This window comes from Salmo salar, chromosome ssa17, assembly GCF_905237065.1.
Source record: "Salmo salar chromosome ssa17, Ssal_v3.1, whole genome shotgun sequence".
NCBI classification, from domain to species: domain Eukaryota; kingdom Metazoa; phylum Chordata; class Actinopteri; order Salmoniformes; family Salmonidae; genus Salmo; species Salmo salar.
The window spans coordinates 53,125,385-53,153,353 of NC_059458.1; the positions used below are offsets into that span (position 1 = coordinate 53,125,385).

A 27,969-nucleotide genomic window follows, 5' to 3' on the forward strand; every position below is an offset into this window, starting at 1 on the left:
CTTTATGAGGTACTACAAACCCATGGCAGGATTAGACAAATGTGTATACAGATAAGATTTACGAGGCAGTTGATGTACTGGCTAAACAAGCACTTAGTAGTGGGCATGTTTGATGTTGTAGTTTCAATGAGCACGGCAGAGGTAAAAAGCCTGATATGGACAGTGATGGTGCAGAGATGGCAGGAGTAGTGGAATAGATACTAAGGGCAGGCATTTATTTCAAGTACAGAGGAAAGTAGGGGAGGGGAGGACAGCAGGAAGGGAGACTATTTTTACAAAATGAAGGGTGGAACACAGTCAGTTGAATAAGTCCTTAAATGTGATAGGAAAGCATTTCGCTACACCCACAATAACATTTGCTAAATATGTGTATGTGACCAATATAATTTGATTTGAAAGCATCCAACAGGAAAGTGGGATTATTGCCAGGAAACAGAGACCATGGAGCATAGATTGCTACAGTGTGGGCAGTATCAGAGAGAAAGAAAGAGAGAGAGAGAGGCTGAGATCTAGTATGGGGGAGAAGGGGATACAGGAAATTAGTTTAAAACTTATATTAAGTACGTCATAAGATATAGCCTTAAATATTGTTTAAGAGCAACGGAGCTGGCAGGAAGGATTTAGTTTCTCCCTGTTTCTGGCCCACACTCCAGTACAGTAGGTGGAGGTAATGCACCTTAACTTTGGATGCCAACGGCCGATCAACCCCACCGAAGAAGAAGCAGCGGTTTTGATCACACAGCATCCGCGTAGACGACAGAAACCTTGCGACAGGAGTCGTGGCCAATGAAAATGCTTTTTGAAGGCGACATGACATGCGCGTTATACACTGTCGATGACTTCGCTAGCTGTTTCGACCGAGCTTTGAAGCAGGATTGCTGAAATACATAAAACTTCGTCTCCTTCGTTGTAGACACGACCATGCTACAGTTTTTGGTGAGTTGATATCGAAATGAAAACCTTCTGCGTCTCTTTGATGTGTTTATTGATGATGGGATAATTATGTTGTATGCCAGCTAGATAACCATGCATTGTCAGTGCTGCTGACCTAGCTAGTAAAAACATGTGTTCCGTCTTGATTAACACTTTTTATTTCTGATCTTGCAGGCTGGGTTTACCTTGGGAAACGTTGTTGGGATGTACCTCGCTCAAAACTACGAGGTACTAAGAGGAACAACTATCGCCTCGGACTAAACTCCACTACCAACCGAGCAGAGTAAGGCTTTGGAGTCTAACTACATCGACGAGGTCAATACTTAAAAATATATATTATGAAACGCCTACCCTGTACCAATGTTTGCCCTCTAGTTGCGTGCCTTTCTTTTGTTTGCTGAAATCCATACTTTTCCAATGAACGTCTTTTCTTGTTGAGATTCAATCGGCGGCATCTGCGCTGAGTTGCTATCTTAGAACAACAACAATGAGCAAACAGTCGGTGGTTGTAGTGGATTATATTTGATTGAGAAAGTCTGGTATTCAGCTAAATAAAAGCATACAACCAGGACAAGCATAAGTACAAGGTAGGCATTTCATAATTCACATTTTTTGAAGTATTGACATTGGGCGAATCGATGTAGTCAGAGATTCCAAATAGCCTGGTCTCTGCTCCAATTTCCTTCACGGTGGAGTTAAGTCCGCTAGGAAACAACCCACTATAGATGTCAGTCAGTGTCAATGTGTATTTGCCTAAACACAATAGGCCTATGTCATTGAACTCTTTCTTTTTGGCACTCTTCTCTGATTACTCCACTTCTGTTTAAGGTCCCCAACATTTCCAAAAAGATAGAAGCCTTCAAAAAGGATGTGGAGGCAAAGAAGAAACCTCCAGCGGAGTAAAGAAGAGATTGCTCAACAACATGGATAGAAAGAAACAGGCAGATTGAAGAGATGGGGACTCTTGGAGCAACAACATACACACTGTAAAGGATATATACCAAATGTTCATCTCATTTAATATTTTCTATCAAAAGCAGTATGTGTACTAAGGTTACCTGGCAGAGGAATAAATTGTAAAAATGTATTCTCCAAAGCAGGGTTTTCACAGTGCCTGGACTGGGCAGTGTTCTTCTTGTTGTTTGTATTCTTAAAGTAATTAGCTACTTTTCAAGATAGTGTTATGATGGTGCTATTTACGACTGGATATGGAAAGATGACTGCTGTGGGAACATCTACACTTCAGAGACCTTGGCCTTATCCTTGCAAGCAGCTGGGCAGGGCAGGCATTAGCATTCATATCAAGTCTATACATGGCATTTTTACAATACACGCTTGTCATTTTTGACAACTAAACAGAGTGCGGTTACTGCTTTTGAGGGATGTTATCATATACATTGAATTGGGAGGCCTGCTCTATGGATTGTATTTCTGTGGGTGTTATGGTACTGAGAATGAGTAGCTCATGTAAATTGCACTGTTTGCAATTCTAATCTAAATGCTATTCTCTAACATCGTAGGCCTCATTCAGATGTGAATACAGTTGCTGAATTTGGGACCGTGTCATAAATTGAAAAGAGAAAGGTGTTGCATCACATAAGATAGTGTTGTCCAGCAAGGGACCGATCTCCGATACTTCATCACCATCCAGTGAAATAGATTGTTTTGTAGGGCAGTTACTCTAACTCGCCATGTTTATTCTTAACATCCGTTATCCAGAGAAGCATTCTTTACACGAGTCACAACAATTTTTCCTGAGAGCATCTGGGTATGGTATGCCAGTAGGCCAGCAGAGGTCAACATATTTCCATGTTTTCTTTCCACTGTTCTCTGTAAATAACAACTAATCCACCAGAGGTAACCAGAGTTCTATTTTTTATTTCAACAGACTAGATAAACTAAAATATACATTATAATTAGGGCTCTATTAAATCTGTTACGGATTCTGCCATAGAAATGTAAAGGTCATTTCCGATTTAGCCAACATAAGCAGCGTTTAGCATGAATGCAGTCTGATAAATCGGGAATAGTGGAGTTGCTTAGGGTTGGAATGGAGTTAATGGAATGAAATCAAACGTGAAGCCAGTCCATTCCGGCCATTATTATGAGCCGTCCTCCCTTCAGCAGCCTCCACTGATCGGGAACATTGCCTTAACATTTATATCATGCTGGAAAGCTGGATTTCCACCATGCGGATTGAATAGAGCTGTACTAAACTGACAATGTTTGCTTTGGTCTTGGCAAGGTTTGTGGTAGAATCACTTTTTGTTTTTTGTTTTCTTGCCCTTCATTCCTGCTGTTTTCTTTTTAGTTGACTCAGGCCATCCAAAGCCTCGGAACGCCAGACAGTCAACTGCATTGTGGGAAATGTAGTAAACATTCTGCATGGCTGCTGGACTGAGAATGTCCACTTCTGACTTGGTGGCTTTGGCACTGACTGATCTCTTCTTGGATGACCTCCTCCTCCTCTCAGCCTTTTTGACAGGCTTGCCACTATGTGACCTTGACTTTCTGGATTTTGTTGATTGTGTAGGCTGTGGACAAACCATTTGATAATCACTATAGATAACATGGAAAAGTGAATGTTAAGCAGTATGTTTAGTAATGTAGGCTACTAGCTCTACACTGCACCCTAGACCAGTGATCAATGTATGCAACAACTGCATCAATGCTTCAAAAACTACATCCAATTTACTGTACCATTGTGTGGACATTCCTCTCCTATTTGATTTGTGAGATCATCATGCATTCTCTGCAAATGTGTCACCAAAGAAACCTGGAAACATCAGGGACATCACACGAATAGGTTACTTTTACTTTTGCCCACATCCCAAACCTTACCAAGTGGCATTTTTCTATTAGGTCCTTGTGAACAAGTGAAAACAATTTTTATGTCAAATGAAATCACACTAGTATTGAAATAACCTAGAATTGTAGTAAAAATAGTTATGCTTACCAACCTTTAAGTGTAAACGTCTGGCAGAGAGACGACTTCCCATGTGTTTGTATCCTGTTGTCGTAGAGACTAGGCTTGTTCTTGGTGTTTGAATAGGCAGCAGCTTTAACAAGGTTGTCCCCCGTCTCTGCTGCTGGGCATGGCGTTTGTTGCGGTCTCACATGTCCTTTGTCTCCCACAAAGAATGTCTGTTTACATCACCATGGTAATCTGCTGATTATCTCCTGGCATCATGAATATTATATTACAAAAACACCATTCCTTATTCACAATCGATAAATAGACCTATTTTGCTTACCTTTAACTTTGGGATGAAAAAAACAACCCTTTCAGGCAAGAAATCATCACGTATTCTCACACTACCTGATCTCCAGGGAAACTATGTGGAATGCACATAAGTCAGACAACACTATCCTGAATAGGTTGTAAAAAGGGCTGGAGTCAAGAGTGTAGACTTCCTAAACATTATCCATAGAAAAATGTATACTAAATTAAAACCAGTGATCTCTTTATTTAGAAAATACAGTATATGAAGGACATAATTATCTTACAAGTTTCAACTCTGATGTCTTTCAACAGAATAATGCTACTGTACAGGACAGTCATTGCACATACCCCTGAACAAAATCAATATTATTATTACTACCCTGTCCTATAATTATGACAAAAACACACAAATAGCAACATCCAAACACTGCAAAACACATCTAGGAACACATCCTCCAACTGCCAGAACTCATACATGTACTGTAGAGGATTTCCAGTGATTGTAGGTAGAAAAAGAGATATTGCATTGTTTCGAATGAGAGGTGCTCTGAGTAAGGCATTCATTTATAATCAAAACTGGCACTCATTACTTTGGCACAAGGTTAGAGTTTCTGAAACAAAGTCAGGAGTAACTGCAACAACAAGTGTAAAGAAATGATCGACATTGTGTTAGGTTACTGCATGTGCCAATCAAAGTGTAGACTACTTTTCAATGCTTAGATTGTGATTATCATGTTATTGCTATTCCACCAGTTGCAGTCATACTTACACACTGTATAGGTAGTGAGGAGGAAGCCATAGTTGTTGATCTTTACAATTATTGTACATTCTGAACCTGAGAACCTCAAGATAAGCAGTTATTTTTGAAAGCTTTTGCGTTCAAGAAAACTCAGAAAGTCAAATGACTTTCTCTTCACCTGTGTGGGACAAACTTGACATGTCTTTTGAGACATACTCCAGAAGCAGACATGGTGCTGACTCAGACAATGTAGGTGCATTTATCAAAACCCTACATATACCAAATCGTGAGTGAGAGTACATTTTGAATTTGTGTTCTATAAACGAAATTTCAACAAAAGTCACATTTTGAAATATTGTATAAAATTTCAGAATACAGTTTTAAATATGACATATTCAAACAGAAATATAAAACTGCAGCCATGCACACTTAGTTTCCACAAAGAAGCACAATACAGTTACACAGTCATCGTTCAATACAAAGATAATACAACAAAGTACATCTCAGGCGCCTACACAAATTCCCCGGAGAGAAACACTAAAGACTACACTAGATAATATGAAAAAGTGACCATGATCATGTCTTATGTGCTTGTGTCATCAGAGAATGTTCCATAACCTTAAGAGAAATGTACAGAACACTCAGAGAATACGTCATGGCCTTGACAGCCCAAGGTAGTTCTGCTTTACAATGAAAAAAAATTGACTAGACAACAGATCTCATAAAAATCAGCACCGTTGTGTGACAACTACTGTGTATTCAGCGAGGGAGATCAGCCTCACAAGGACACGTGTAGCCCTTCAGGTGTTGTGCTGTTATTCAAGGTTAGCTGCTGCGGGGAGGTGGACTGAGGGCTGAACCAAGACAGCCATGACACCTTTGGGAGGACAGAGAGTGAAGCACACAGGACTCTTCGGGTTCCCAGAGGGAGTCAGGGACACTGCCCTCGACTTACCCAGAGACAGCCTTCCCACGTTGGGCCGATGAACCCCCTCAAGCCTCCCAATCCCTGGTCAAACCCTTCAGATCGGCCTCAAAAAGGTTTTCCTGTGTCCTTATCCTTTCTTTTCTCTCCATCTGGCCAAAGGCTTCACAGACCTTTATAAACATAAATTAACTGCCACATATTACTTACAGCCGGGTTCCCCAACTGGCGGGCCATGGGTCGAATTTGGCCTGCGGGTGATTTTATTTGGCCCCCCAAGTTCTTATTTTTTTCTCATTGTTGGACATAAAAAAAAATATTTAAAAAACTTAAAACACCAGGAAATCAGCTCCATGTGATTTTAATTTAGGAAATCTGCTCCCAAGTATTCCCGCGCATAATAGAGAGACGGGGTCACATACAGATGTAAGCAAGTTTGGAAGTTATTATCTTTATCAAATACTATATCTGTTTGGGGTTTTTGCAGTCAATTTTATGTATACAAATTATTTGTAATGATGTTGTTTCGGCCCCCTGACCATCCGCTCAAGAAAAAAAACGTCCCGCGGCTGGATTTAGTAGATGATCAATGACTTATAGGAATATCTGTTTGTGATTACATACATTAAAATACTATTAACCTAGAAAGGGGAAATATTAAATTCTCCCATAAAGCTCAGTGCAGTCAAGAATGTGATTATCCTGTGTTTTATATACATTTCTACACTTTGAGGTTGGAATAATACTGTGAAAATGATGATAATGCCCTTTAAATGTAAGAGCTGTTTCTTCCTGTTTCTTTTGGATGGAGTTTTGATCTGCCTAGTGACATCAGCAGGCGGGGTAAATGAGTTAATAGACTGATAAAAGAATTCAAAACCTGTCTGCCAATAACAGCTAGTTTCCCCCTCTTCACGCAGACCAATCCCAGACAGTCCTAGCAAAATTCTTGCTTGAGAAATTGCTCTTGGCTAAGAAGCTATTTTTGTATATGTTTTACTATTTTAATTGAAAACAATCAATCAATTGTTAGCCTGTTAATACACAGTACTATCTTTCCAAAAAATGCCTTTTTCTAGAAATATATAAATCAACCACGATATCATCTGCAGCTATGAAATTTACAAACTAAAACATAATGGCTGTGACCATGAATAAATACACATGTAAAACATTACAACATAATCTAAAAACAGTGTCGGTACTTAAAATGTACATCTTCATAAAAAAAAGGACATGCCATGGATATACAATTAATTATTCCACCAAGCACAGAAGCGAACCAAATTGAGTGAGGAAAAAAATGAACTGGTGGTTTGGACATATTGGTTGTTGTGACTGACAGAATAGTGAGTGTTCTACATAGCTTGTACTGTAAGAGCCTGCTCCTGCCAAGTTGCCATGACATCGTTATTACTGTCGATATATCATTACTGTACAATTTCTGCATGGATACAGGTGATTACAAACAGATGTTCTATTTCTGCCACATATTTACATGAAGATCACAGTAGTCGTAGGCTTGTGTCCCTGGTATGTGTGTCCTCCTCCCTCATTGGGCCTGTTGTAGTAGACCCTCCCATTGGATAGGCTGTGAAAACACCTCTCTCTCCAGCCACATTTCATAGCTGTAGTGGAAGTCCTCCGGCAGCTCAACACGCTGGCCCAGAACGCTTTGCAGGCAGTTGTCCACCGGGGCGAACTCTCCGTTCTGGTTCTTGTCATAGCGACGGCTGTTGAACTTCTCGATACTCTCCCTCAGGGCGCACTCCTCCGCCTGGAAGTCCCACGGCCGCGCGTCGATATCTGGAGGACAAAAGAACAACAGACTTTTATTCTCAGGTCTATTAACTTGATGAACAGCACCACATAACCCTATCCATTGTCTCTGTCGATTTCCTGTTTGGAAAATACGTTATACGTTAAAGGACAATAGACCTCAATAATCAATCAATACAGAGAAAACAGTGAATTCTGGGATTTAAATTACAGCAGAGGGACAATGTTTACATATCTTACATTACTCATATCATATGTACAGTTGAAGTCGGAAGTTTACATACACCTTAGCCAAATACATTTAAACTCAGTTTTTCAAAATTCCTGACATTTAATCCTAGTAACATTTCTCTGTCTTAGGTCAGTTAAGATCACCACTTTCTTTTAAGAATGTAAATGTCAGAAAAATAGTGGAGAGAATGATTTATTTCAGCTTTTATTTCTTTCATCACATTCCCAGTGGGCCAGAAGTTTACATACACTCAATTAGTATTTGGTAGCATTGCCTGTAAATTGTTTAACTTGGGTCAAATGTTTTGGGTAGCATTTTGGCCACCTCCTGACAGAACTGGTGTAACTAAGTCAAGTTTGTAGGCCTTCTTGCTTGCACATGCTTTTGCAGTTCTGCCCACAAATTTTCTATGGGATTGAGGTCAGGCCTTTGTGATGGCCACTCCAATACCTTGACTTTGTTGTCCTTAAGCTATTTTGCCACAACTTTGGAAGTATGCTTGGGGTCTTTGTCCATTTGGAAGACCCATTTGCGACCAAGCTTTAACTTCCTGACTGATGTCTTGAGATGTTGCTTCAATATGTCCACATAATTTTCCTACCACATGATGCCATCTATTTTGTGAAGTGCACCAGTCCCTCCTGCAGCAAAGCACCCCCACAACATGATGCTGCCACCCCCGTGCTTCACGGTTGGGATGGTGTTCTCCGGCTTGCAAGCCTCCCCCTTTTTCCTCCAAAAATAACAATGGTCATTATGGCCAAACAGTTCTATTTTTGTTTCATCAGACCAGAGGACATTTCTCCAAAAAGTATGATCTTTGTCCCCATGTGCAGTTGCAAACCATAGTCTGGATTTTTTATGGCGGGTTTGGAGCAGTGGCTTCTTCCTTGCTGAGTGGCCTTTCAGCTTATGTCGATATAGGACTCGTTTTGCTGTGGATATAGATACTTTTGTACCTGTTTCCTCCAGCATCTTCACAAGGTCCTTTGCGGTTGTTCTGGGATTGATTTGCACTTTTCGCACCTAAGTACGTTCATCAATCGGAGACAGAACGCATCTTCTTCCTGAGCGGTATGACGGCTGCATGGTCCCATTGTGTTTATACTTGTGTACTATTGTTTGTACAGATGAACGTGGTACCTTCAGGCGTTTGGAAATTACTCCCAAGGATGAACCAGACTTATCGAGGTCTACAAAAAAAATTCTGAGGTCTTGGCTGATTTCTTTTGATTTTCCCATGATGTCAACCAAAGAGGCACTAAGTTTGAAGGTAGGCCTTAAAATCCATCCACAGGTACACCTCCAATTGACTCAAATGATGTCAATTAGCCTATCAGAAGCTTCTAAAGCCATGACATAATTTTTGGGAATTTTCCAAGATTTTTAAAGGCACAGTCAACTTAGTGTATGTAAACTTCTGACCCACTGGAATTGTGATACAGTGAATTCTAAGTGAAATAATTTGTCTGTAAACAATTGTTGGAAAAATTACTTGTGTCATACAGAAAGTAGATGTCCTAACTGACTTGATAAAACTATAATTTGTTAACAAGAAATATGTGGAGTGGTTGAAAAACGAGTTTTAATGACTCCAACCTAAGTGTATGTAAACTTCCGACTTCAACCGTATATACTGTATTCTATACCATCTATTGCACCTTGCCTATGCCGCTCTGCCATCGCTCATCCACATACGTACACACGTACATATTCTCATTCACCCCTTTAGATTTGTGTGTATTAGGTAGTTGTTGGGGAATTGTCAGATTACTTGTTAGATATTACAGCACTGTCGGAACTAAAAGCACAAGCATTTTTGCTACACTCACATTAACATCTGCTAACTGTGTGTACGTGACCAATAACATTTGATTTGAATAACCAATGGAGCTCTCTCCTCTCTTTCCCTCTGTCTATCTGGTCCATTGAGAATAGAACCTGAGACCTGTGATGACAGGCAGTCGTCTCTTTTCCTCTGAGGGCCTCTCACCTCTAACTGGCCCCTGGTTTGGTTGCTATGGCAACACATCCTTAGTTACCGGCCTTCATCTTACAGTAGTTGGCTGATTGGACTTTCAGTTACGGAGATCAATAATCAAAGGCACATAGTATGTACCTACCGAATTACATTTCACATTCATCATCAAATTCTGATTCGTTGCACAGCTTTCACATCTCCTACACACCAGTGAATTAAGAGTTGACTTCAGGTATGCGTTCAAAAGTTTATTTCCTCTGCATCTTACCGTTGCCATAGGCCCAGTCATCATTGAGCCTGTGTCGTACTTTCTGGTAGATGGCTGACATGGTCTTCATGTTGCTCTTCCTCCACTGGCGGCCCAGGTACTTGGTCTGGATCTTGAGCAGCTTGAGGACATACAGCTGCATCATGGCCTGTTTGACCTTCAGCGCCCTCTTCAGGATGGGAGCAGACTTGAACACCACCAGCATCTGGGAGAGGAGGTGGAAGAGAAGGACACAGTGGATCTCAAAATTGTCCCGTCACAAATCTTTGAATTCCAAACTGTCCGCTAGCCTGTACACCCTAGGCACTCTTGTAGATCTGAAAGGATCTGATTCTACAAGTGGGCACTGAATAAGGGACATATGATCATAGAGAGAGGCAACACCAGGTCTCTCTCACCATGGTCCTGGAGTGTTTCCACTTAGTCAGCTTGTTGAGGATCCTCAGCAGGTTGATGCAGGAGAAGAGATTACGCCAGCAGAACTGATTACTGTCTCCAGCTTCCTACAAATCACAGGCAACAACAGGGTTAGGAGAATTGAAACGCCCACAAAGAATACATAAATAACGGCCTAGTATTTAGGATGGGAAGCCGGACACGGCCAGTGTCTAATCACAGCCAACAGATAAACCAAACCCATAGCCAGGTCTTTAACATTTGAACAGTCTGATGTAAACACATGGGTTTGTGATCTGGACTCACCAAGCTCTCAGCCGTGAGCTCAGGCATCTCGTGGACCACACAGTGAGGGAAGTCCAGCACACATATACTACAATGAGACCACAAACGAGATTATTACAGCCCATATTTGTGTCAACAGTGGTGTTACACCTGTCATTGAGGTGAGAGAGACACATTTGCCATCCACATCTGGACCCCCTGTGTTTTGGCATCTCCACCCTGCAGCCGCCGGTGTCTTTTATGAGCAGGAAACAAATACCTGGCAGACGGAAGCCATGCCTTTATGTGGGTGCAGATGCACCTCTGGCACTGTGGCAGAATCTAATTGGCAGTCAGTTGTAGTCAGTGAGTCCTACCTGTTTTTGGCACTGATGTAAGACATGATGTTCTGGTTGAAGAACTTGAGGATGAGTGGGATGCAGTTAGCAAACACCAGGTGTTGAGAGACAATCTCAAACTGAAGAGAGAGAGAGAGAGAGAGACAGGAAGTACAAGGTCACTGCAAAGTCACTGCCTGTCTTTAGTGCACAAGAACCATGGAGGACCAGATAAAGCACTAAGGCCCACTAGCCCTTTAACTCCTAATAATAAAAAATCATAGCTATTAAATAATAAAAGATTAATCCTCCAACCCCCAGTCTTTCTATATTTTATGAGCAGCCTGCAGAGTTCAGGAATAAGCCGATTTCTCCTCTTTTATACATTCTCTGCAATCATTTACTATCATCAAAAGAACCTTCGAGACCACTTTTTGTTAGCACAGCTACTATTATTGCTGTATGCCTATGAATTCAAAGCAGGAACTATGATGAGCATTCTATCATCCGATGTTTGGGGTGTAAAAGACAGTCTGAAATGACAACCCCTTTACATTCTCGCGAGGGGAATGAGGGGGGTTCCAATAAGAGGATTTAGCCAATCTGCTCTCCCTAGAGGTACTCAGCTCTGCGCCACGGCCGTCTAAGAGCTAGCAGGATAGGAGCCATAGGCAGACTCATTTAACCCTTTCACTGAGCTGGGTTCTGCAGTTGCATTAATACATCTTTGTAACAAGCTTCATTTGGCAGTTGGTAGTGGGAAATAAGAGTGAAAGGAATCATTTTGGGCAGTAGATGGCGCTACTATAATTTTACATCCAGCTATGTTTCATCTTTCATCCTATTAAATGGGGAACTAGCTCCTTTTTCATTTAGGATTTGACAGAACAGTCCTGACATGCTGCCAGGTATGGGATGCAGCCAGGTATAAGCACACTATTGTCAAAAGAGCAGCTGCTTCATTTCTCTGTGAAGACGATTCACTACCTATCAATAGTGGTTGCGTGCCAAAAATTAAACCTTGAAACAATCCCTTTTAAAGGTACATGGTTTCGTGTGCTGAAGAGAGACACACTCTCTCATCTCAGGGAGAAGCAGCAGTAGGACGGCGATACATGAAGCTAATCGCCCCAAAATAGGAATTATAATCCTCCTTTACAAGAGCAGATTTTGGAAGAAGCTCAGCTTTGCATTTTGGAAAATGGATGGTGCAGCTATGTACCCATTTCTTGTCTGATGGTACTTCTCCAACCCTCCTCCTCCTCCTGCCTCCCTCTATCCTGCCTCCCTCTATCCTGCCTCCCTCTCTGTGTGCAGGGAGATGCACGAACCTTTGACTGTGTGCCTATCATTCCAGTGCAGGATCTGTGTTATCGGCTGCCAGAAGCCAAATGGGTGGGGGCTGTGAGAGGAGATGGAGACAGAAAGCCATAGAAATGTGGTGGTGAATGTGGAAGGCAGGGAGATGAGAGAGAGTGGAGGCTGACTTAGTGTGTGAGGGTGGGAAAGGTGTGGGGGTTAAGGGGGGGATGTAGTGGTTACATTTTTTGAGGAGATAAACTGTTCGCCGGCTGTGATGAAAAAAGTTACGCTTCCTATATTTTCAATGCAGCACTTTTCTGCAAAAGTGGTTAAACTGCATTTACTTGCGTTCACCCTCCACTACACCACTGGAAGAGATGAGAGCGCGAGAGCAGCAGCAGACCTGAGGGGGTGGGGGAGAGGAAGGGATGGAGAGCAAGAGATAGTGACTGACCTGGTGTGTGAGGGTGGAAAGGTGGGGAACAGAGAAAGAGAGAAAGAGGTAGAGAGAAAGAAAGACAGGTAGTGGTGGTAGGTGGCTTACTTGGTAGATGTGATTGAGTTTCAGGTGCTTGAGCAGCAGCAGCAGAAGTGCAGAGATAGCCTTGACAATGATCTCCTTGTGTCTGTTCACGTCAATACCCAGCTTCATGCTCTGGAGGACCGTGATTCTGCCATCACACACACACACACACACACACACACACACACACACACACACACACACACACACACACACACACACACACACACACACACACACACACACACACACACACACACACACACACACACACACACACACACACACACACACACACACACACCTTTTATGTGATTAGCAATATAGCAACAACTTCCCTTGACATGACAAATCTATAGTCATTCACTTTATTTATGAACAAACAAAATTAAATGTCCTCCTTATTGCCATCACTCAACTTAAGCATGAACAGCAAAGATGACCGTGAGGGAACAAGGAGAGGCACAAGGCTATTACACTCACGGCATCTCTTCTGGCAGCACATCAGCCAGTATATTGATGGAGTCCGTCTTGGCCTTGGAGGTCGGTGCTGCAGCCAGCAGCAGCTTCAGAAGGGCAATCTGATAAATACAACGTGGGTTTTAGCTTTCAACCTCTCAGCTCTGAAACATGACAGGTCTAGACAGCAAATACTTAGTAAAAATCTATGATTATTGAGATGCAAAGTAAGATGACGCCATGTGAAGTGTCTTGGTAGAGCAGAATATAACGGTAGATGTCCTCACCACATACTGAGACAGGTTAGGAAGCATTCCCAGATACAGGATCTCTGTTGGGGTCTCATCCACATCCTCTTCTCCCTGACACAACACAACACCACACAATATGAGTTACACACGGTCTATAGTCATATTGTTTCCATTCACAGAGCCCTGTTCCAACACTTAGAAAATGAAAGATCATATTTTTATTTGACCAGGTTAGTCTCATGGAGATTAAGAATCTATTTTAGAAGAGAGACCTGGCAAAAATAGAATTAAAATGTTATTACAAAGACACATTTACAACATAAAACACAAAGCTCTACAGTTTAAAAATATACACATTTTGACATTGAGCAGACATTATGCTTTTGGGAGGTGGTGCAGCTAGGGGTCAAAACATTGACAGCCCCCCACTTCATTTTCCAGTATAGTTTAAGCTTAGCATTAAACTCATTCAAATAGAGGAGTTCCTGTAATTTCATAAAAAGTAAACAGTGAGAAGCGTCACTGACCAGGGTCATGGGGCACTGTTGAAGCTCCTCTTCCCTCTTGATCTGCATCTCAGCTATAGAGACATATTTGTGCTGGAGGGGAAAGAGAGCATGGTGTTGGATATGGTGAGTTAGCCACAATACAATATAAAGCACTAGGAGACCCAACGCAAAGCACTTCATAACCACAATCCATTCTATTCCACTTCACACCTTTTCAATGAGACATCACCATGGCGATATACTATAGTACTCTGACATTATCTCGTCAGGCAGAGCCCGATGTGTAAACAGAAGCGGCTTTTAACGGGCGTTCATTAGTATTCACAGATTGACACACAGAAGGGCACTCCTCAGTGAGAAGGTGTTTCACAGTCAGCTCAAAACACACAATTGATTTCTAAGTGGGATGTCAACGTCCAGGGATATTGACTAGCTGGTCAAATAAACGTCAATACTTCATCACCAGTGTAACACTCGATCCTGGTGGAGAGAGAGCGATGGAGGGATTGAGAGGAGAGGGAGAAAGGACAGAAGAGGAAGGATAAGAGTGGTTTCTCTCCTCCTTACCTGTTTAAGGGTCTTGACACTCTCGTGTATGGGCCTAGGAAGACCGACCAGTGTCTCTGTGTCACTAGAAAAACAAACATAGCAGCCGAGAGAGAACATTCACTGGCACTGCAATAACTAGGACCACACACGGCAGTGTACTACACGGAGCGAGCCTTTCAGACACAACACAGAGAAAGCGACACTCACTTTCCCAGAGTGAAGCCGATGAACTTGTTCCTGCTGGTCTCCAGGAAGTGCTCGATGTCTTTCTCTCTGTGGAGACAGACCGATAGATTCGATAGAAGCCTGCTGCCCCTCACTAACCCCCAGTCTGAGATCCACCTTCTCACTGATCACACTACTAGACCTACTGTTGTGTCCTAGTCTGGCTTCCCGGGCTTGTAGCGATACTATCTAAACAGACCGATCAAAGACGTACAGCTGCTAACCAGATGATGCATCTCCTCGCCCACAGACATCCATCTTAGAGTGTTTGCACACACACACTTTAGGGTGCCGTGTTGGCCGCTTAAAGCCTCATCAGTCACACTCGATGCTGCCTCTGTACTCTGTGTGATATTGGGATCTGGAACTCCACCTCATGTGCTAAATTATTATTCATGTCGCCAAGTCCACCCACACACACACACGAGAGATAGGCCACTTTCACTAATGTGTAGACAGAGGCCATCTTGCGAGGGGGAACTGGCTGTTACTGTATGAGTGACTGAGGTGGGTTACTTTGAGACCTCCTAAACAGAGGGGGCACTATCAGCATGACGAGTGTGTAGAATAACAAAACTAGAACCCGGTGTACATTTTATTTTGCATGTTATCACTTGAGTTTGCAGATTTGAGTTAAGCAATAAGGTGATAGATCCACCCTGCCTTCTGATGGTTTTTGGGGAGCTTCAGCTATATTACACCTATCCAATCCCTTCAGATCTGCAAACACAGAAGGGTTAAGAGTTATGGCGAGGGGCGAGAAGTTTGTTTGGAACTGGGCGTTCCAGTCTTACCTGACTTTGGGGGCCCAGGGCAGACCCTTGGGGAGGGACGCTCTCTCAGTGGGGGGTCTGAGCGGGGGCGGTGGGGGTGGTGGCTGGATGATGACATCACGGTCCAGGGGGTCCACCTCGCCCTCGATGCCACTGTCGGCTTCCTCGCCATCCTCCTCCTCGTCGCGTGCGTCGTCGTTCTTAAAGGGGTCCCGCTCGTTGTACGTGTCTAAGCTGTCCTGCTTTACCAGGGGCTGGAAACCAGAACAACCAGCAGGGGGCATGAAAGAGGCCGTCCACACACACACACACACACACACACACACACACACACACACACACACACACACACACACACACACACACACACACACACACACACACACACACACACACACACACACACACACACACACACAGGGTTAGGCCCTGGCTTCCCACTTCAACCCCAAGCAACACTCATGACTTACCTACCATAAGGCTGCACTCCAAAACAAAAAGGTTACAGAAACTCCCAGTAAAAAACCTGAGGAATGTTTGGGCCCAACTCCATATTCAAGTGTTAAACATTCCACTTATAACCATAATCAGTCATACAACACAAACCCAATAATCTCAAACCACTTCCATAGTTTTAATGAATGACTGAGGCATCATCAATGCAACAAGCATCAGGCAAGGGGGTTGCATTTAATAGCAGCGGAGCGCCAGTGCAATGTAACGTATGGCGGTGTGGTGGTAGTAAGTAGTCGTCAGGTAGACTGTGTGCTGGTGAGGAGAGCAACAGAGGTAACGGAAGCAGTGTGACCAGCATAGACCTATATGACTCATATCCCATGGAGAACAAGCCATTCAGCTGCGTGGTGGGAAAGAAGCTGCAGTGAACTGTTGTCTACAGCGATACGGTGGCGGCTTAACAACCCAGTGGAGATGGCGACTAGAGGAAAGCTCCCGTCATGTCCGCAGGGACCTCGACCACAGCCAGCCCCTTCTCTGTACCCACCCATACAGTGCAGAACGCAGTGAAGGAGGAGAAAAGGGAAGGAGGAAGAGGAGGAGGACAAGGAATAAGAGGAAGAGGAGAAAGAAGAGGAAAAGAAAGAGGTGGAGGAATAGAAGGTGCAAGAACCAGCCCGAGGCAGAGAAAATGCAGAGGGAAAGTGGGTAAAGACCTGCTTCTTGGGAAAGGGACTGTCTCCTTCCAAGCTATCAACAAAGGCACTCTGTAGGGACACAAGGAAGAGGAGGGCGGTTGAGAGCCTGGTGAAGTCAGAGCCCTAGTCTAAAAACAGCACAGTTAGGATTAGAGGAAGAAGTTAAAAGAACAAACGTGTCAGGGGGAACACAGTACACTGATGGTGTGAACATAGTTCCTATTCACATTCTCTACTGCTATAGTCAAGCTGAGCAATCCATGCTTGTTAGAGGGCATGGCGTGTGAGGCTGTGACTGCACGGGTTTAGTTAGGCTCGCTGTTAGAACACATCAGGTGTGTATTCAGTCAAGTGAGTCTAACGCACAGGTGTGTGTGTGTGAAAAGCTCCAGGAACCGTATGTGCATGATATAATGGTTGTAGAATACGTACCCTGCGGCTGCGGCGTCCTCTCTTGGCCTGCTGCTGCTGTTCTATGAGCTCCATTGCCGAGGCCGGAGGAGAGGCTGCTCTCATGCTCCGGACCACCTTGATGCTGTCCTCAGGTAGGGGGGGCAGGCTCAGCCTCTCTCTGCCTCGAACCTTCATCTCCTGGAGCTCCTCGAAGCCCCCCATGGTGAACTGTAACACGCACAGAGGCAGATGGACACAGAAAGCCATAGAGATGTACATGAACACACGTAACATCCATGCAGATATTGGCAAACTGAATTTTACAAACCCACCGATTCCATTGTGGGAGCTAGTCTAGCCTGACACGACGTTAGCATTCTAACAAGTGTTTTGAATTTACAATAGTGGTGGATGAAATACCTCTGTTATGAAGCGGCTAGCCTACTAAACGGACAGGTAATGGTGTCTGTGTTGTAGCTTACTGACCAGGATGGTCTTCCAGAGCAGCAGCAGGACCTTCTTCATGGGAAAGTGTGGAGCGTTCATACTGCAGAACTTGGTCACCATGGTGAAGAGCAACAGGGCAAATGGCTCTCCGTTGTACAGAGGAGAACCTGAGGTTAGAGGAAAGGGTCAACAGCCAGCACACACATACAGTGCACACACTAAAACATTTCCTGTATCATTTACAGTAACTTACTGGCAGCAATTGGCCAGTAAGTTACTGTACTTTCTTTTACAGTACAGCTACTGTAATCCATTTTACGGTACCAAAAATGTTACTGTAATCTAATTTACACTACCAAGTCAGTTACTGTAATCTAAATTACAGTACCAATTACAATTACAGTATATTTCTGTAATTACCCAGTGTTCTTTGCAAGTTATCATTTTTACATTTGGGTCATTTAGCAGGTACTCTTGTCATTAGCAACTTACATTGTGCATTCAACCAAAGTTGAGAAAAAAAACATATCAAAGTCATAGCATGTAAAAAGTTTCTGAAACCGTTACTGAAAATATTGTTTTAGTTAAGGATACACTGGTCTTCAAAATAATTGTTATTACAGCAAGATATCTTATGATATCTCTGACTATCTCTGGATAGTGCCAATACATTACTGAGATATTCACAGTAACTTGACGCCACCTTCCTGTAAATGACTATAATGTCAAAGAAATGAAACACAGTCCAATACAGTAAAGGTGACTTATAACTGTAGAAAGCAATTATTGCAGTATTTTACTGTAATTACAAGGGATTGGAGCAAGAAGGTTGGCTGCTAGGTATTTGTATATTACATCATATTTATGAACATTTGGTGTTTTATATCACTTGCACTTCTAGAGGCCTAAACAAAGGCTTCCAAACTGGCCGGGAGTACAGGGCAAAACAGATTGAATGGACATTGTTAAATATTCAACCATTAAATGTTTAAGACCCACTGCCACTCTGATCTAGTCTGGCAGACACCAGCTCTCGAGCTGTGTAGTCACGTGGGTCACGTCAGCCAGGCTAACTCTGATCTGTTCCCTATATACATTTCATTGTTAGGGAACTACTACCACATATCAGTTAAATTCGTACAGCATTCTCACTAATATAGCCTCTTAAAAGACAACAATACCATGCACCCACTACTGCTCAAAAGGTTTTTGGCACTCCAAATATGCAGTTTAGTACTGTATTCTGAATTAAAGTCAATTACTGCCAGCAATTGTCAGTAAGTTACTGTAGATTTTCAGGACAAGGTTTGTAGAATTCCTAAAATACAGTATATTACTGTATTCTGGGTGGGTACAGCATTCTCACTCACGGGTGCAACAAATATAGCCTCTCACAAGGCACACATTAACATACAGTATGTTAATGAGCAACACGCTTTCCCCGCTCACAACATTAACCCACAATGCACCATAATTTTTAATTCTGTAAAACACATTTATGGTATTTTACTATGCATTTCACAGTGTTTTACTGTTGAAATTAAAGTCTTATTGTACTGTAAAACACATTTATGGTATTTTACTGCATTCTACAGTGTTTTATTGTTGAAATTACAGAAACGTCTTACAGTGCACACATACACACACACACACGCACAAACACAAACCCAGTTCAGTCTTGAAGGCCTCTCTGGCAGTTCTCCACTCGGGCCTGTCGTCCTCTGTCTGCAGACGGATGGTCTCCACCATCAGGTACATGATGCTTAGCAAGACCCTAGTGGAACACAAGAGGTCAGAGGTCAGAATGAACAGGTGTGTGCATGCATGCATCAAGACAAATAGTCTGTAAGCTACTGAGGTAGAAAAGCTCTCCACTCCAAAAACATAACTGTCTGTGCTTGTGCATACATTATGTCTGCCTATGTGTAGTTTGTATATGTGTGAATCTGTAAATGTGTGTGTGTGCATACTTAATGCTCTTGTACACGTTCCCACATGCACTATCCTAGCTAATGCATCAGCCTAAATCACCCTACAGTAATTATACAACGTTAGCGAGGCAGTGTCCTGTGCATTAACGCCTTGATTCAGATGGAAAACAAGCCATAATGGCCTCCATTTTCTACACGCTATTAGGACGTGTTATTTAGTTTCCCACCTTACTGTCCCTAGAATTTCTAAGCAAACAGCTGGAGGCAGGGCTTTCTCCTATAGAGCTCCATTTTTATGGAATGCTCTGCCTATCCATGTGGGGGACGCAGACTCGGTCTCAACCTTTAAGTAATTACTGAAGACTGATCTCTTCAGTAGGTCCTATGATTGAGTGTAGTCTGGCCCAGGGATGCAAAGGTGAATGGCAAGGCACTGGAGCAACGAACCTTCCTTGCTGTCTCTGCCTGGCCGGCTCCCCTCTCTCCACTGGGATTCTCTGCCTCTGACCCTATTACGGGGCTTGAGTCACTGGCTTACTAGTGCTCTTCAAGCCGTCCCTAGGAGGGGTTTGTCACTTGAGTAGGTTGAGTCACAGATGTGATCTTCCTGTCTGGTTTTGTGCCCCCTTGGGCTCGTGCTGTGGAGGAGATCTTCGTGGGCTATACTCAGCCTTGTCTCAGGGTAGTAAGTTGGTGGTCTGTTGATATCCCTCTAGTGGTGTGGAGGCTGTGCTTTGGCAAAGTGGGTAGGGTTATATCTTGCCTGGTTGGCCCTGTCCGGGGGTACCGTTGGACAGGACCACAGTGTCCCCTGACCCACCCCTGTCTCAGTCTCCAGTATCTATGCTGCAATAGTCTATGTGCCGGGAGGCTAGGGTCAGTCTGTTATATCTGGTGTAATTCTCCTGTCTTATCTGGTGTCCTGTGCAAATTTAAGTATACTCCCTCTAATTCTTTCTCTCTCTCTCCCTCCCCTCCCGGAGGACCTGAGCCTTAGGATCTTGCCTCAGGACTACCTGGCCTGATGACTCCTGGCTGTCCCCAGTCCACCTGGTCGTGCTGCTGCTCCAGTTTCAACTGTTCTGCCTGCGGCTAGGGAACGCTGATCTGTTCACCAGACGTGCTACCTTGTCCCGGACCTGCTGTCTCTGTCTCTGTCTCTCTCACTCACACACACACACACACACACACACACACACACACACACACACACACACACACACACACACACACACACACACACACACACACACACACACACACACACACACACACACACACACACACACACACACACACACACACACACCTGCTGACCTCTGAATGCTCGGCTATGAAAGGGCAACTGACATTTACTCCTGAAGTACTGACCTGTTGCATCCTCTACAACCACTGATTATCAATAGACCCTGCTGCCCATCCTTGAACATTTGAACATCTTGAAGAACAATCTGGCATTAAATGGCCAGGTACTCTTATAATTTCCACCCGGCACAGCCAGAAGAGGACTGGCCAGGTTCCTGCCTTTCTAGGGAGTTTTTCCTAGCCACAATGCTTCTACATCTGCATTGCTTGCTGTTTGGGGTTTTGGGCTGGGGTTGAAGACCTTGGCTTGGCTGATTGGGGGACTGCTGTAGAAATCAGTGAGGTGGAAGGATGCTCACCTGAGTTCTGTGCTGTCCGCCAGAGAGATGGCAGGTTTCCTCACTGCACTGCTGCAGGCTTGGTTGTTACTGCAGAGTCAAACACAGAAGCAGTTTAGCATGCATACAGTACAAAGCATACCACACCACAGCTAAACACAACAGACTAGAGATATCGCTCATGTCTAGGACCTGGTCAGGTCATGGGGTCAGGAAGTTCTCATTTCCTATAATTAAAGTGACAAAGACTAGAATGGCAATGGAATGTATAGCGGTCGTTTTATGAGCTGATCCCCCCCCCCCAAAAAAAATTGTACATAGATGTTTTCCCCAATTTGTTTCCTATGACCGAAAAGAGCTTCAGGACATCAGAACAGCGATCAGTAACCTCGATTTGGAAGAATATTCCTACTTCAATGAGTCGGCAGCTCATGACATACTGCTCACCCCGGACCAGGCCCTATCCCCCAACACTCAGAAGAGAAAGAGACGGCGATATAGAGGCCGACGTGCGGGCACCCTGATGAAACTACGGCTATGGGTAGATAATCCACCTCTACCCTCTGTTCTATTGGTGAATGTACAATCACGGGAGAACAAACTGGACGAGCTCCGCTCGAGACTATCCCATCAACGGGATCTGAAGAATTGTAATATCCTATGTTTCTCGGAAACTTGGCTGAACAAGGACATGGATAATATACATCTAGCTGGCTTTTCTATGCATCAGCAGGACAGAACGGAAGTATCAGGTAAGCTCAAGGGGGGTGGCGTGTGTCTCTTTCTTAACAACAGCTAGTATTAAAGGAAGTCTTGACGTTCTGCTCGCCTGAGTTAGAATACCTCATGATAAACTGTAGACCATACTATTTACCAAGTTTTCATCTATATTTTTCGTAGATGCCTATTTACCACCACAAACCAATGCTGGCACTAAAACCACACTCAACGATCTGTATAGATCCATTAGCCAACAAGTAAATGCTCATCCAGAGGCAGCGCTCCTAGTGGCCGGTTATCTTAATGCAGGAAAACTTATATAATTTCTACCAGCATTTCACCTGTGTAACTAGAGGTGAAACAACTCTAGATCACCTTTACTCCACACACAGAGACACATACAAAGCTCTCCCTCACCCTCCATTTTGCAATTATGACCATAACTCTATCCTCCTGATTCCTGCTTACAAGCAAAAGCTCAAACAGGAAGTACCAGTGACGGAAGTGGTCCGATGAAGCGAATGCTAAGCTACAGAACTGTTTCGCTAGCACAAACTGGAATTTGTTCCGGGAATAATCCTAAGGCATTTTGAGAGTTTACCACATCAATCACCGGCTTCATTAATAAGTGCGTTGACGACATTGTCCCCACACTGACCGTACATACTTTTCCCAACCAGAAGCCATGGATTACAGGCAACATCCACACTGAGCTAAAGCTGCCACTTTCAAGGAGAGGGACACTAACCCGGACAGTTATAAGAAATCCCGCTACACCCTCGAAGAACCATCAAACAGGAAAAGTGTCAATACAGGACTAAGATCGAATCCTATTACACTGGCTCAAATACTCGTCGGATACGGCAAGGATTGCAAACTATCATGGATTACAAAGGGAAACTCAGCCACGAGCTGCCCAGTGACGTGATACTACCAGACAAGCTTAATGCCTTCTATGCTTGCTTTGAGGCAACACTGAACCATGCGTGAGAGCACCAACTCTTCCAGACGACTGCATTATGTGATCACCCTCTCCGTAGCCGATGTGACGTGTACTCAGAGCATGCGCTGACCAGCTGGCAAGTTTATTCACTGACATTTTAAACTTCTTCCTGACCCAGTCTGTAATACCTACAAGCTTTAAGCAGACCACCATAGTTCCTGTGCTCAAGAACGCCAAAGGTAACCTGTCTAAATGACTATCGCCTCGTAGCACTCACATCTGCAGCCGAGAAATGCTTTGAAAGGCTGGTCATGGCTCACATCAACACCATCATCCCAGACACCCTGGACCCACTCCAATTCGCATACCACCCCAACAGTTCCACAGATAGCGCAATCTCTATTGCTCTCCACACTGCCCTTTCCCACTTGGACAAAAGGAGCATCTACATGAGAATGTGGTTCATTGACACCATAGTGCCCTCCAAGCTCATCATTTTTTACATTTCCGTTTTTTGTCATTTAGCAGACGCACTTATCCAGAGTGCATACATTTTCGTACTGGTCCGCCGTGGGAATCGAACCCAGAACCCTGATGTCGCAAGCGCCATGCTCTACCAACTGAGCCACACTGGACCGACCATCACTAAGCTAAGGACCCTGGAGGGTTGTGGGTTAGTGTGTACGGCCCAGTACATCCCTGGTGCCAAGCTCCCTGCCATCTAGGACCTCTATACCAGCCGGTGTCAGAGGAAGGCCCTAAAAATTGTCAGACTCCAGCCACCCAAGTCTGGAACCAACAGGCCCTCGTACAGCTTCTACCGCCAAGCCATAAGACTGCTAAATAGTTAGTTAAATAGTTAACCAAATAGCATTGACCCTTTTTGCATTCATTTTTCTGACGAGTCACATATGCTGCTGCTACTACTGTCTGTCACTTTGTTCCTAGTTATAGGTACTTATCTACCTCAATTACCTCGTACCCCTTCACATCGACTCGGTACTGGTACCCCTTGTATATAGCCAAGTTATCGTTACTCATTGTGTATCTATTATTACGTGTTTGACTTTTCTATTATTTCTCTATTTTCTTTCTCTCTGCATTGTTGGGAAGGGCCCGTAAGCATTTCACTGTTAGTCCACACCTGTTGTTTACGAAGCATGTGACAAACTTGTATTTGATTTGAAGTGAAAAAAAACAGCGTAAATCACAACTGAGAATGAATACCAGTGCAGGCAGGAGAAATGGCAGAGGAGAAATACAGACAGAGATCAATCCCTGTGTGTTGGCTCCGCAGCTTAACAGGTGCTGCGAAGTAGTAGGAGGCGGCTGCTTGCTTGCTAAGGCTAAGCTGTAGAGTCAGAGCTCAATAAGAGACCAGGACAGAAGAGCACATAGACTAAAGGAAGGAAACAACGCCTTGAAGGCTCTGCCGCCTCGCCAGTGAGCTGTGAAGTGTGAATCACAGAGGCCGGTGCTCTGTCTCCCTCTCTGTCTGCTCTCAACCTGTTCTCGCTGTTCTTGTCCCCCTCACTAAGAGCCAGTAGGTGCCTCATATCCTAGCTGAATCGAAGAGGGTAGGAGGTAGGAAGGAAAAGAGAAAGAGAGAATGGTGTATTCATGAATTAACATTTCTGGTGAATGTGTGTGTGTGTGTGTGTGTGTGTGTGTGTGTGTGTGTGTGTGTGTGTGTGTGTGTGTGTGTGTGTGTGTGTGTGTGTGTGTGTGTGTGTGTGTGTGTGTGTGTGTGTGTGTGTGTGTGTGTGTGTGTGTGTGTGTGTGCGCGTCTCTCAGCCAGTCTATGAATGTGCGTGTGCATGTACATGCCTGTGTGTGTTTAACTCCACACTATCCAGGGTCCCTCAGCAACACTCAGCAGGGATTAGCCTGGCCTGGCGGTGACTCTCTCATTAAAGAGGAGCCAAGGGGATGGACAGAAATACCCAACAGAAGAAACAGAACAGGAAGCCATTCCTGGACACTGAGTCATAATCGAGCTGTCTGTCTCCTCTCCACACACACATAGACCATGGCCTGTACCACCTCCCACCTCTCCCAGTCACTCCCACCAGGAGAATAATTAAAAATAGATGTTCAATTCTGTTCAATTCCCTGCCTTCTCTCTCTCACACACACACACACACACACACACACACACACACACACACACACACACACACACACACACACACACACACACACACACACACACACACACACACACACACACACACACACACACACACACACACACACACACACACACACACACACACACACACACACACACCACCTAGCCAATCAGCTATTATCAGCACCATCTCTACCAGCCTCTCCCTACGGCATTCCTATTAGGCAGATTAGTCCATGGCTAGGGTTGGTAGAGATTCAAAGGACTGAGGCAGCAGTAGATCTTCCCTTAGGTAGAGGAGGGAACCTCAGGCAGGAAGGTGACAGAGAAATTGACTCAGTGGGGATATTTAATATACCTACTTATTGATTCAGTGGTATGCTTATGTGATGCCCTTTAAGTGTAAGAGCTGTTTGAAAAGACCACCTGAAATTGTACAGTGTATAAAACATTAAGAACTGACCAGATGAATCCAGTTGAAAGCTATGATCCCTTATTGATGTCACTTGTTAAATCCACTTTAAAATCAGTGTAGATGAAGGGGAGGAGACAGGTTAAAGAAGGATTTTTAAACCTTGAGACAATTGAGACATGGATTGTGTGTGTCTGCCATTCAGAGGGTGAAAAATATTTACGTGCCTTCGAACCGGGTATGGTAGTAAGGCGCACCTATTTGTGTCAGGAACTGCAACGCCGCTGGGTTTTTGCACGCTGAACAGTTTCCTGTGTGTATCAAGAATGGTCCACCACCCAAAGGACATCCAGCCAACTTAACACAACTGTGGGAAGCATTGGAGTCAACATGGGCCAGCATCCCTGTGGAACGCTTTTGACACCTTGTAGAGTCCATGCCCCGACGAATTGAGGCTGTTCTGAGGCCTAAAAGGGCGCTGCAACTCAATATTAGGACGACTGTCCTTAATGTTTTATACACTCAGTGTATAGTATTTGACTTATTGACATACTTGTTCTGAGAAATGAAGGCTATTCCATGCAAGAAATTGCCAAGAAACTGAAGATCTCGTACAACGCTGTGTACTACTCCCTTCACAGAACAGCGCAAACTGGCTGTAACCAGAATAGAAAGAGGAGTGGGAGGCCCCGGTGCACAACTGAGCAAAAGGACAAGTACATTAGAGTGTCTTGTTTGAGAAACAGACGCCTTGCAAGTCCTCAACTGGCAGCTTCATTAAATAGTACCCGCAAAACACTAGTCTCAACATCAACAGTGAAGAGGTGACTCCGGGATGCTGGCCTTCTAGGCAGAGTTGCAAAGAAAAAGCCATATCTCAGACTGGCCAATAAAAATAAAAGACTAAGATGGGCATAAGAACATAGACAGTGGACCGAGGAAGATTGGAAAAAAGTGTTATGGACAGACGAATCTAAGTTTGAGGTATTCGGATCACAAAGAAGAACATTCGTGAGACGCAGATGTTATTTTTTTTAAACGCTGGAGGAGTGCTTGACGCCATCTGTCAAGTACTGGAGAAGGTGGAAAGTTTTAAGTTCCTCGGCGTACACATCACGGACAAACTGAAATGGTCCACCCACATAGACAGCGTGGTGACGAAGGCGCAGCAGCGCCTCTTCAACCTCAGGAGGCTGAAGAAATTCGGCTTGTCACCAAAAACACTCACAAACTTTTACAGATGCACAATCGAGAGCATCCGGAAACTGCTCCACCCTCACCCGTAAGGCTCTCCAGAGGGTAGTGAGGTCTGCACAACGCATCACCGGGAGCAAACTACCTGCCCTCCAGGACACCTACACCACCCGATGTCATAGGAAGGCCAAAAAGATAATCAAGGACAACAACCACCCGAGCCACTGCCTGTTCACCTTGCTATCATCCAGAAGGTGAGGTCAGTACAGGTGCATCAAAGCTGGGACCGAGAGACTGAAAAACAGCTTCTATCTCAAGGCCATCAGACTGTTAAACAGCCATCACTAACATTGAGTGGCTGCTGCCAATATACTGACTCAAGTCTCTAGTCACTTTTATAATGAAAAATTGGATGTAATAAATTATCACTAGCCACTCTAAACAATGCCACTTTTTTCTAATGTTTAGATACCATACATTACTCATCTCATATGTATATACTGTGCTCTATACCATCTACTGCATTTTGCCTGTGCCGTTCGGCCATCGCTCATCCATATATTTTTATGTACATATTCTTATTCATTCCTTTACACTTGTGTGTATATAAGGTAGTTGTTGTGAAATTGTTAGATTACTTGATATTACTGCATGGTTGGAACTAGAAGCACAAGCATTTCGCTACACTCACATTAACATCTGCTAACCATGTGTATGTGACAAATAAAATTTGATTTGATTTGATTTGGTGGAGGCAATGCGATGGTCTGGGGGTGCTTTGGTGATGGTAAAGTGGGAGATTTGTTCAGGGTAAAAGGGATCTTGAAGAAGGAAGGCTATCACTCCATTTTGCAACGCCATGCCATACCCTGTGGATGGCGCCTAATTGGAGCCAGTTTCCTCCTACAACAGGACAATGACCCAAAGCACAGCTCCAAACTATGCAATAACTATTTAGGGATGAAGCAGTCAGCTGGTATTCTGTCTATGATGGAGTGGCCAGCACAGTCACCGTATCTCAACCCTATTGAGCTGTTGTGGGAGCAGCTTGACCGTATGGTACGTAAGAAGTGCCCATCAAGCCAATCCAATTTGTGGGAGGTGCTTCAGGAAGGATGGGGTGAAATCTCTTCAGGTTACCTCAACAAATTGACAACTAGAATGCCAAAAGGTCTGCAAGGTTGTGAATTGCAGCAAATGGAGGATTCTTTGACGAAAGCAAAGTTTGAAGGACACAATTATTATTTCAATTAAAAATCATTATTTATAACCTTGTCAACATCTTGACTATATTTCCTATTCATTTTGCAATGCATTGTATGTATGTTTCTG

General features: G+C 43.9%; 3 protein-coding genes across 6 annotated transcripts in view; 1 reads left to right on the forward strand and 2 right to left on the reverse strand.

Annotated features, from left to right (window-relative positions):
- The first annotated feature begins 716 nt into the window (after positions 1-716).
- LOC106576057 (short transmembrane mitochondrial protein 1) lies at positions 717-2,029 on the forward strand. The gene is made up of 3 exons (XM_014152902.2): positions 717-936; positions 1,108-1,161; positions 1,762-2,029. Exons 1-3 carry the CDS (start codon positions 922-924, stop codon positions 1,834-1,836), a joined length of 144 nt encoding a protein of 47 aa, XP_014008377.1. The 5' UTR covers positions 717-921; the 3' UTR covers positions 1,837-2,029.
- Positions 2,030-2,791: 762 nt separating this feature from the next.
- Positions 2,792-4,099, reverse strand: smkr1 (small lysine rich protein 1). Of its 2 annotated transcripts, none has more exons than XM_014152900.2 (3): positions 3,894-4,099; positions 3,634-3,709; positions 2,792-3,467 (listed from the first exon to the last, which is right to left on the reverse strand). In XM_014152900.2, exons 2-3 carry the CDS (start codon positions 3,634-3,636, stop codon positions 3,192-3,194), a joined length of 279 nt encoding a protein of 92 aa, XP_014008375.1. In that variant the 5' UTR covers positions 3,637-3,709; positions 3,894-4,099; the 3' UTR covers positions 2,792-3,191. The 2 variants fall into 2 exon arrangements, with proteins under 2 accessions (XP_014008375.1, XP_014008376.1); XM_014152901.2 differs by having other exon boundaries at positions 3,890-4,095.
- Positions 4,100-4,380: 281 nt separating this feature from the next.
- LOC106576058 (striatin-interacting protein 1 homolog) overlaps positions 4,381-27,969 on the reverse strand; it is a 38,092-nt gene continuing 14,503 nt past the window's right edge. For 2 of the 3 annotated variants that reach the window (XM_014152906.2, XM_014152904.2), the window contains exons 6-22: positions 21,259-21,327; positions 19,331-19,437; positions 17,703-17,830; positions 17,256-17,444; positions 16,842-16,892; positions 15,691-15,923; positions 14,879-14,944; positions 14,690-14,753; positions 14,141-14,212; positions 13,650-13,724; positions 13,387-13,484; positions 12,925-13,051; positions 11,118-11,218; positions 10,783-10,849; positions 10,479-10,583; positions 10,081-10,285; positions 4,381-7,626 (exon numbers count right to left, since the gene is read on the reverse strand). In XM_014152906.2, coding sequence (XP_014008381.1) covers positions 7,373-7,626; positions 10,081-10,285; positions 10,479-10,583; positions 10,783-10,849; positions 11,118-11,218; positions 12,925-13,051; positions 13,387-13,484; positions 13,650-13,724; positions 14,141-14,212; positions 14,690-14,753; positions 14,879-14,944; positions 15,691-15,923; positions 16,842-16,892; positions 17,256-17,444; positions 17,703-17,830; positions 19,331-19,437; positions 21,259-21,327 — 2,011 coding nt within the window. In that variant the 3' untranslated portion in view covers positions 4,381-7,372. The remainder of the gene's footprint in view (positions 7,627-10,080; positions 10,286-10,478; positions 10,584-10,782; positions 10,850-11,117; positions 11,219-12,924; positions 13,052-13,386; positions 13,485-13,649; positions 13,725-14,140; positions 14,213-14,689; positions 14,754-14,878; positions 14,945-15,690; positions 15,924-16,841; positions 16,893-17,255; positions 17,445-17,702; positions 17,831-19,330; positions 19,438-21,258; positions 21,328-27,969) is intronic. The other variant, XM_014152905.1, reaches the window with a different exon arrangement.

Coding starts and splice junctions, on each gene's coding strand:
- LOC106576057 (XM_014152902.2), top strand. Junction 1,162..1,761: donor ACCTCGCTCAAAACTACGAG/GTACTAAGAGGA, acceptor CTTCTGTTTAAG/GTCCCCAACATTTCCAAAAA.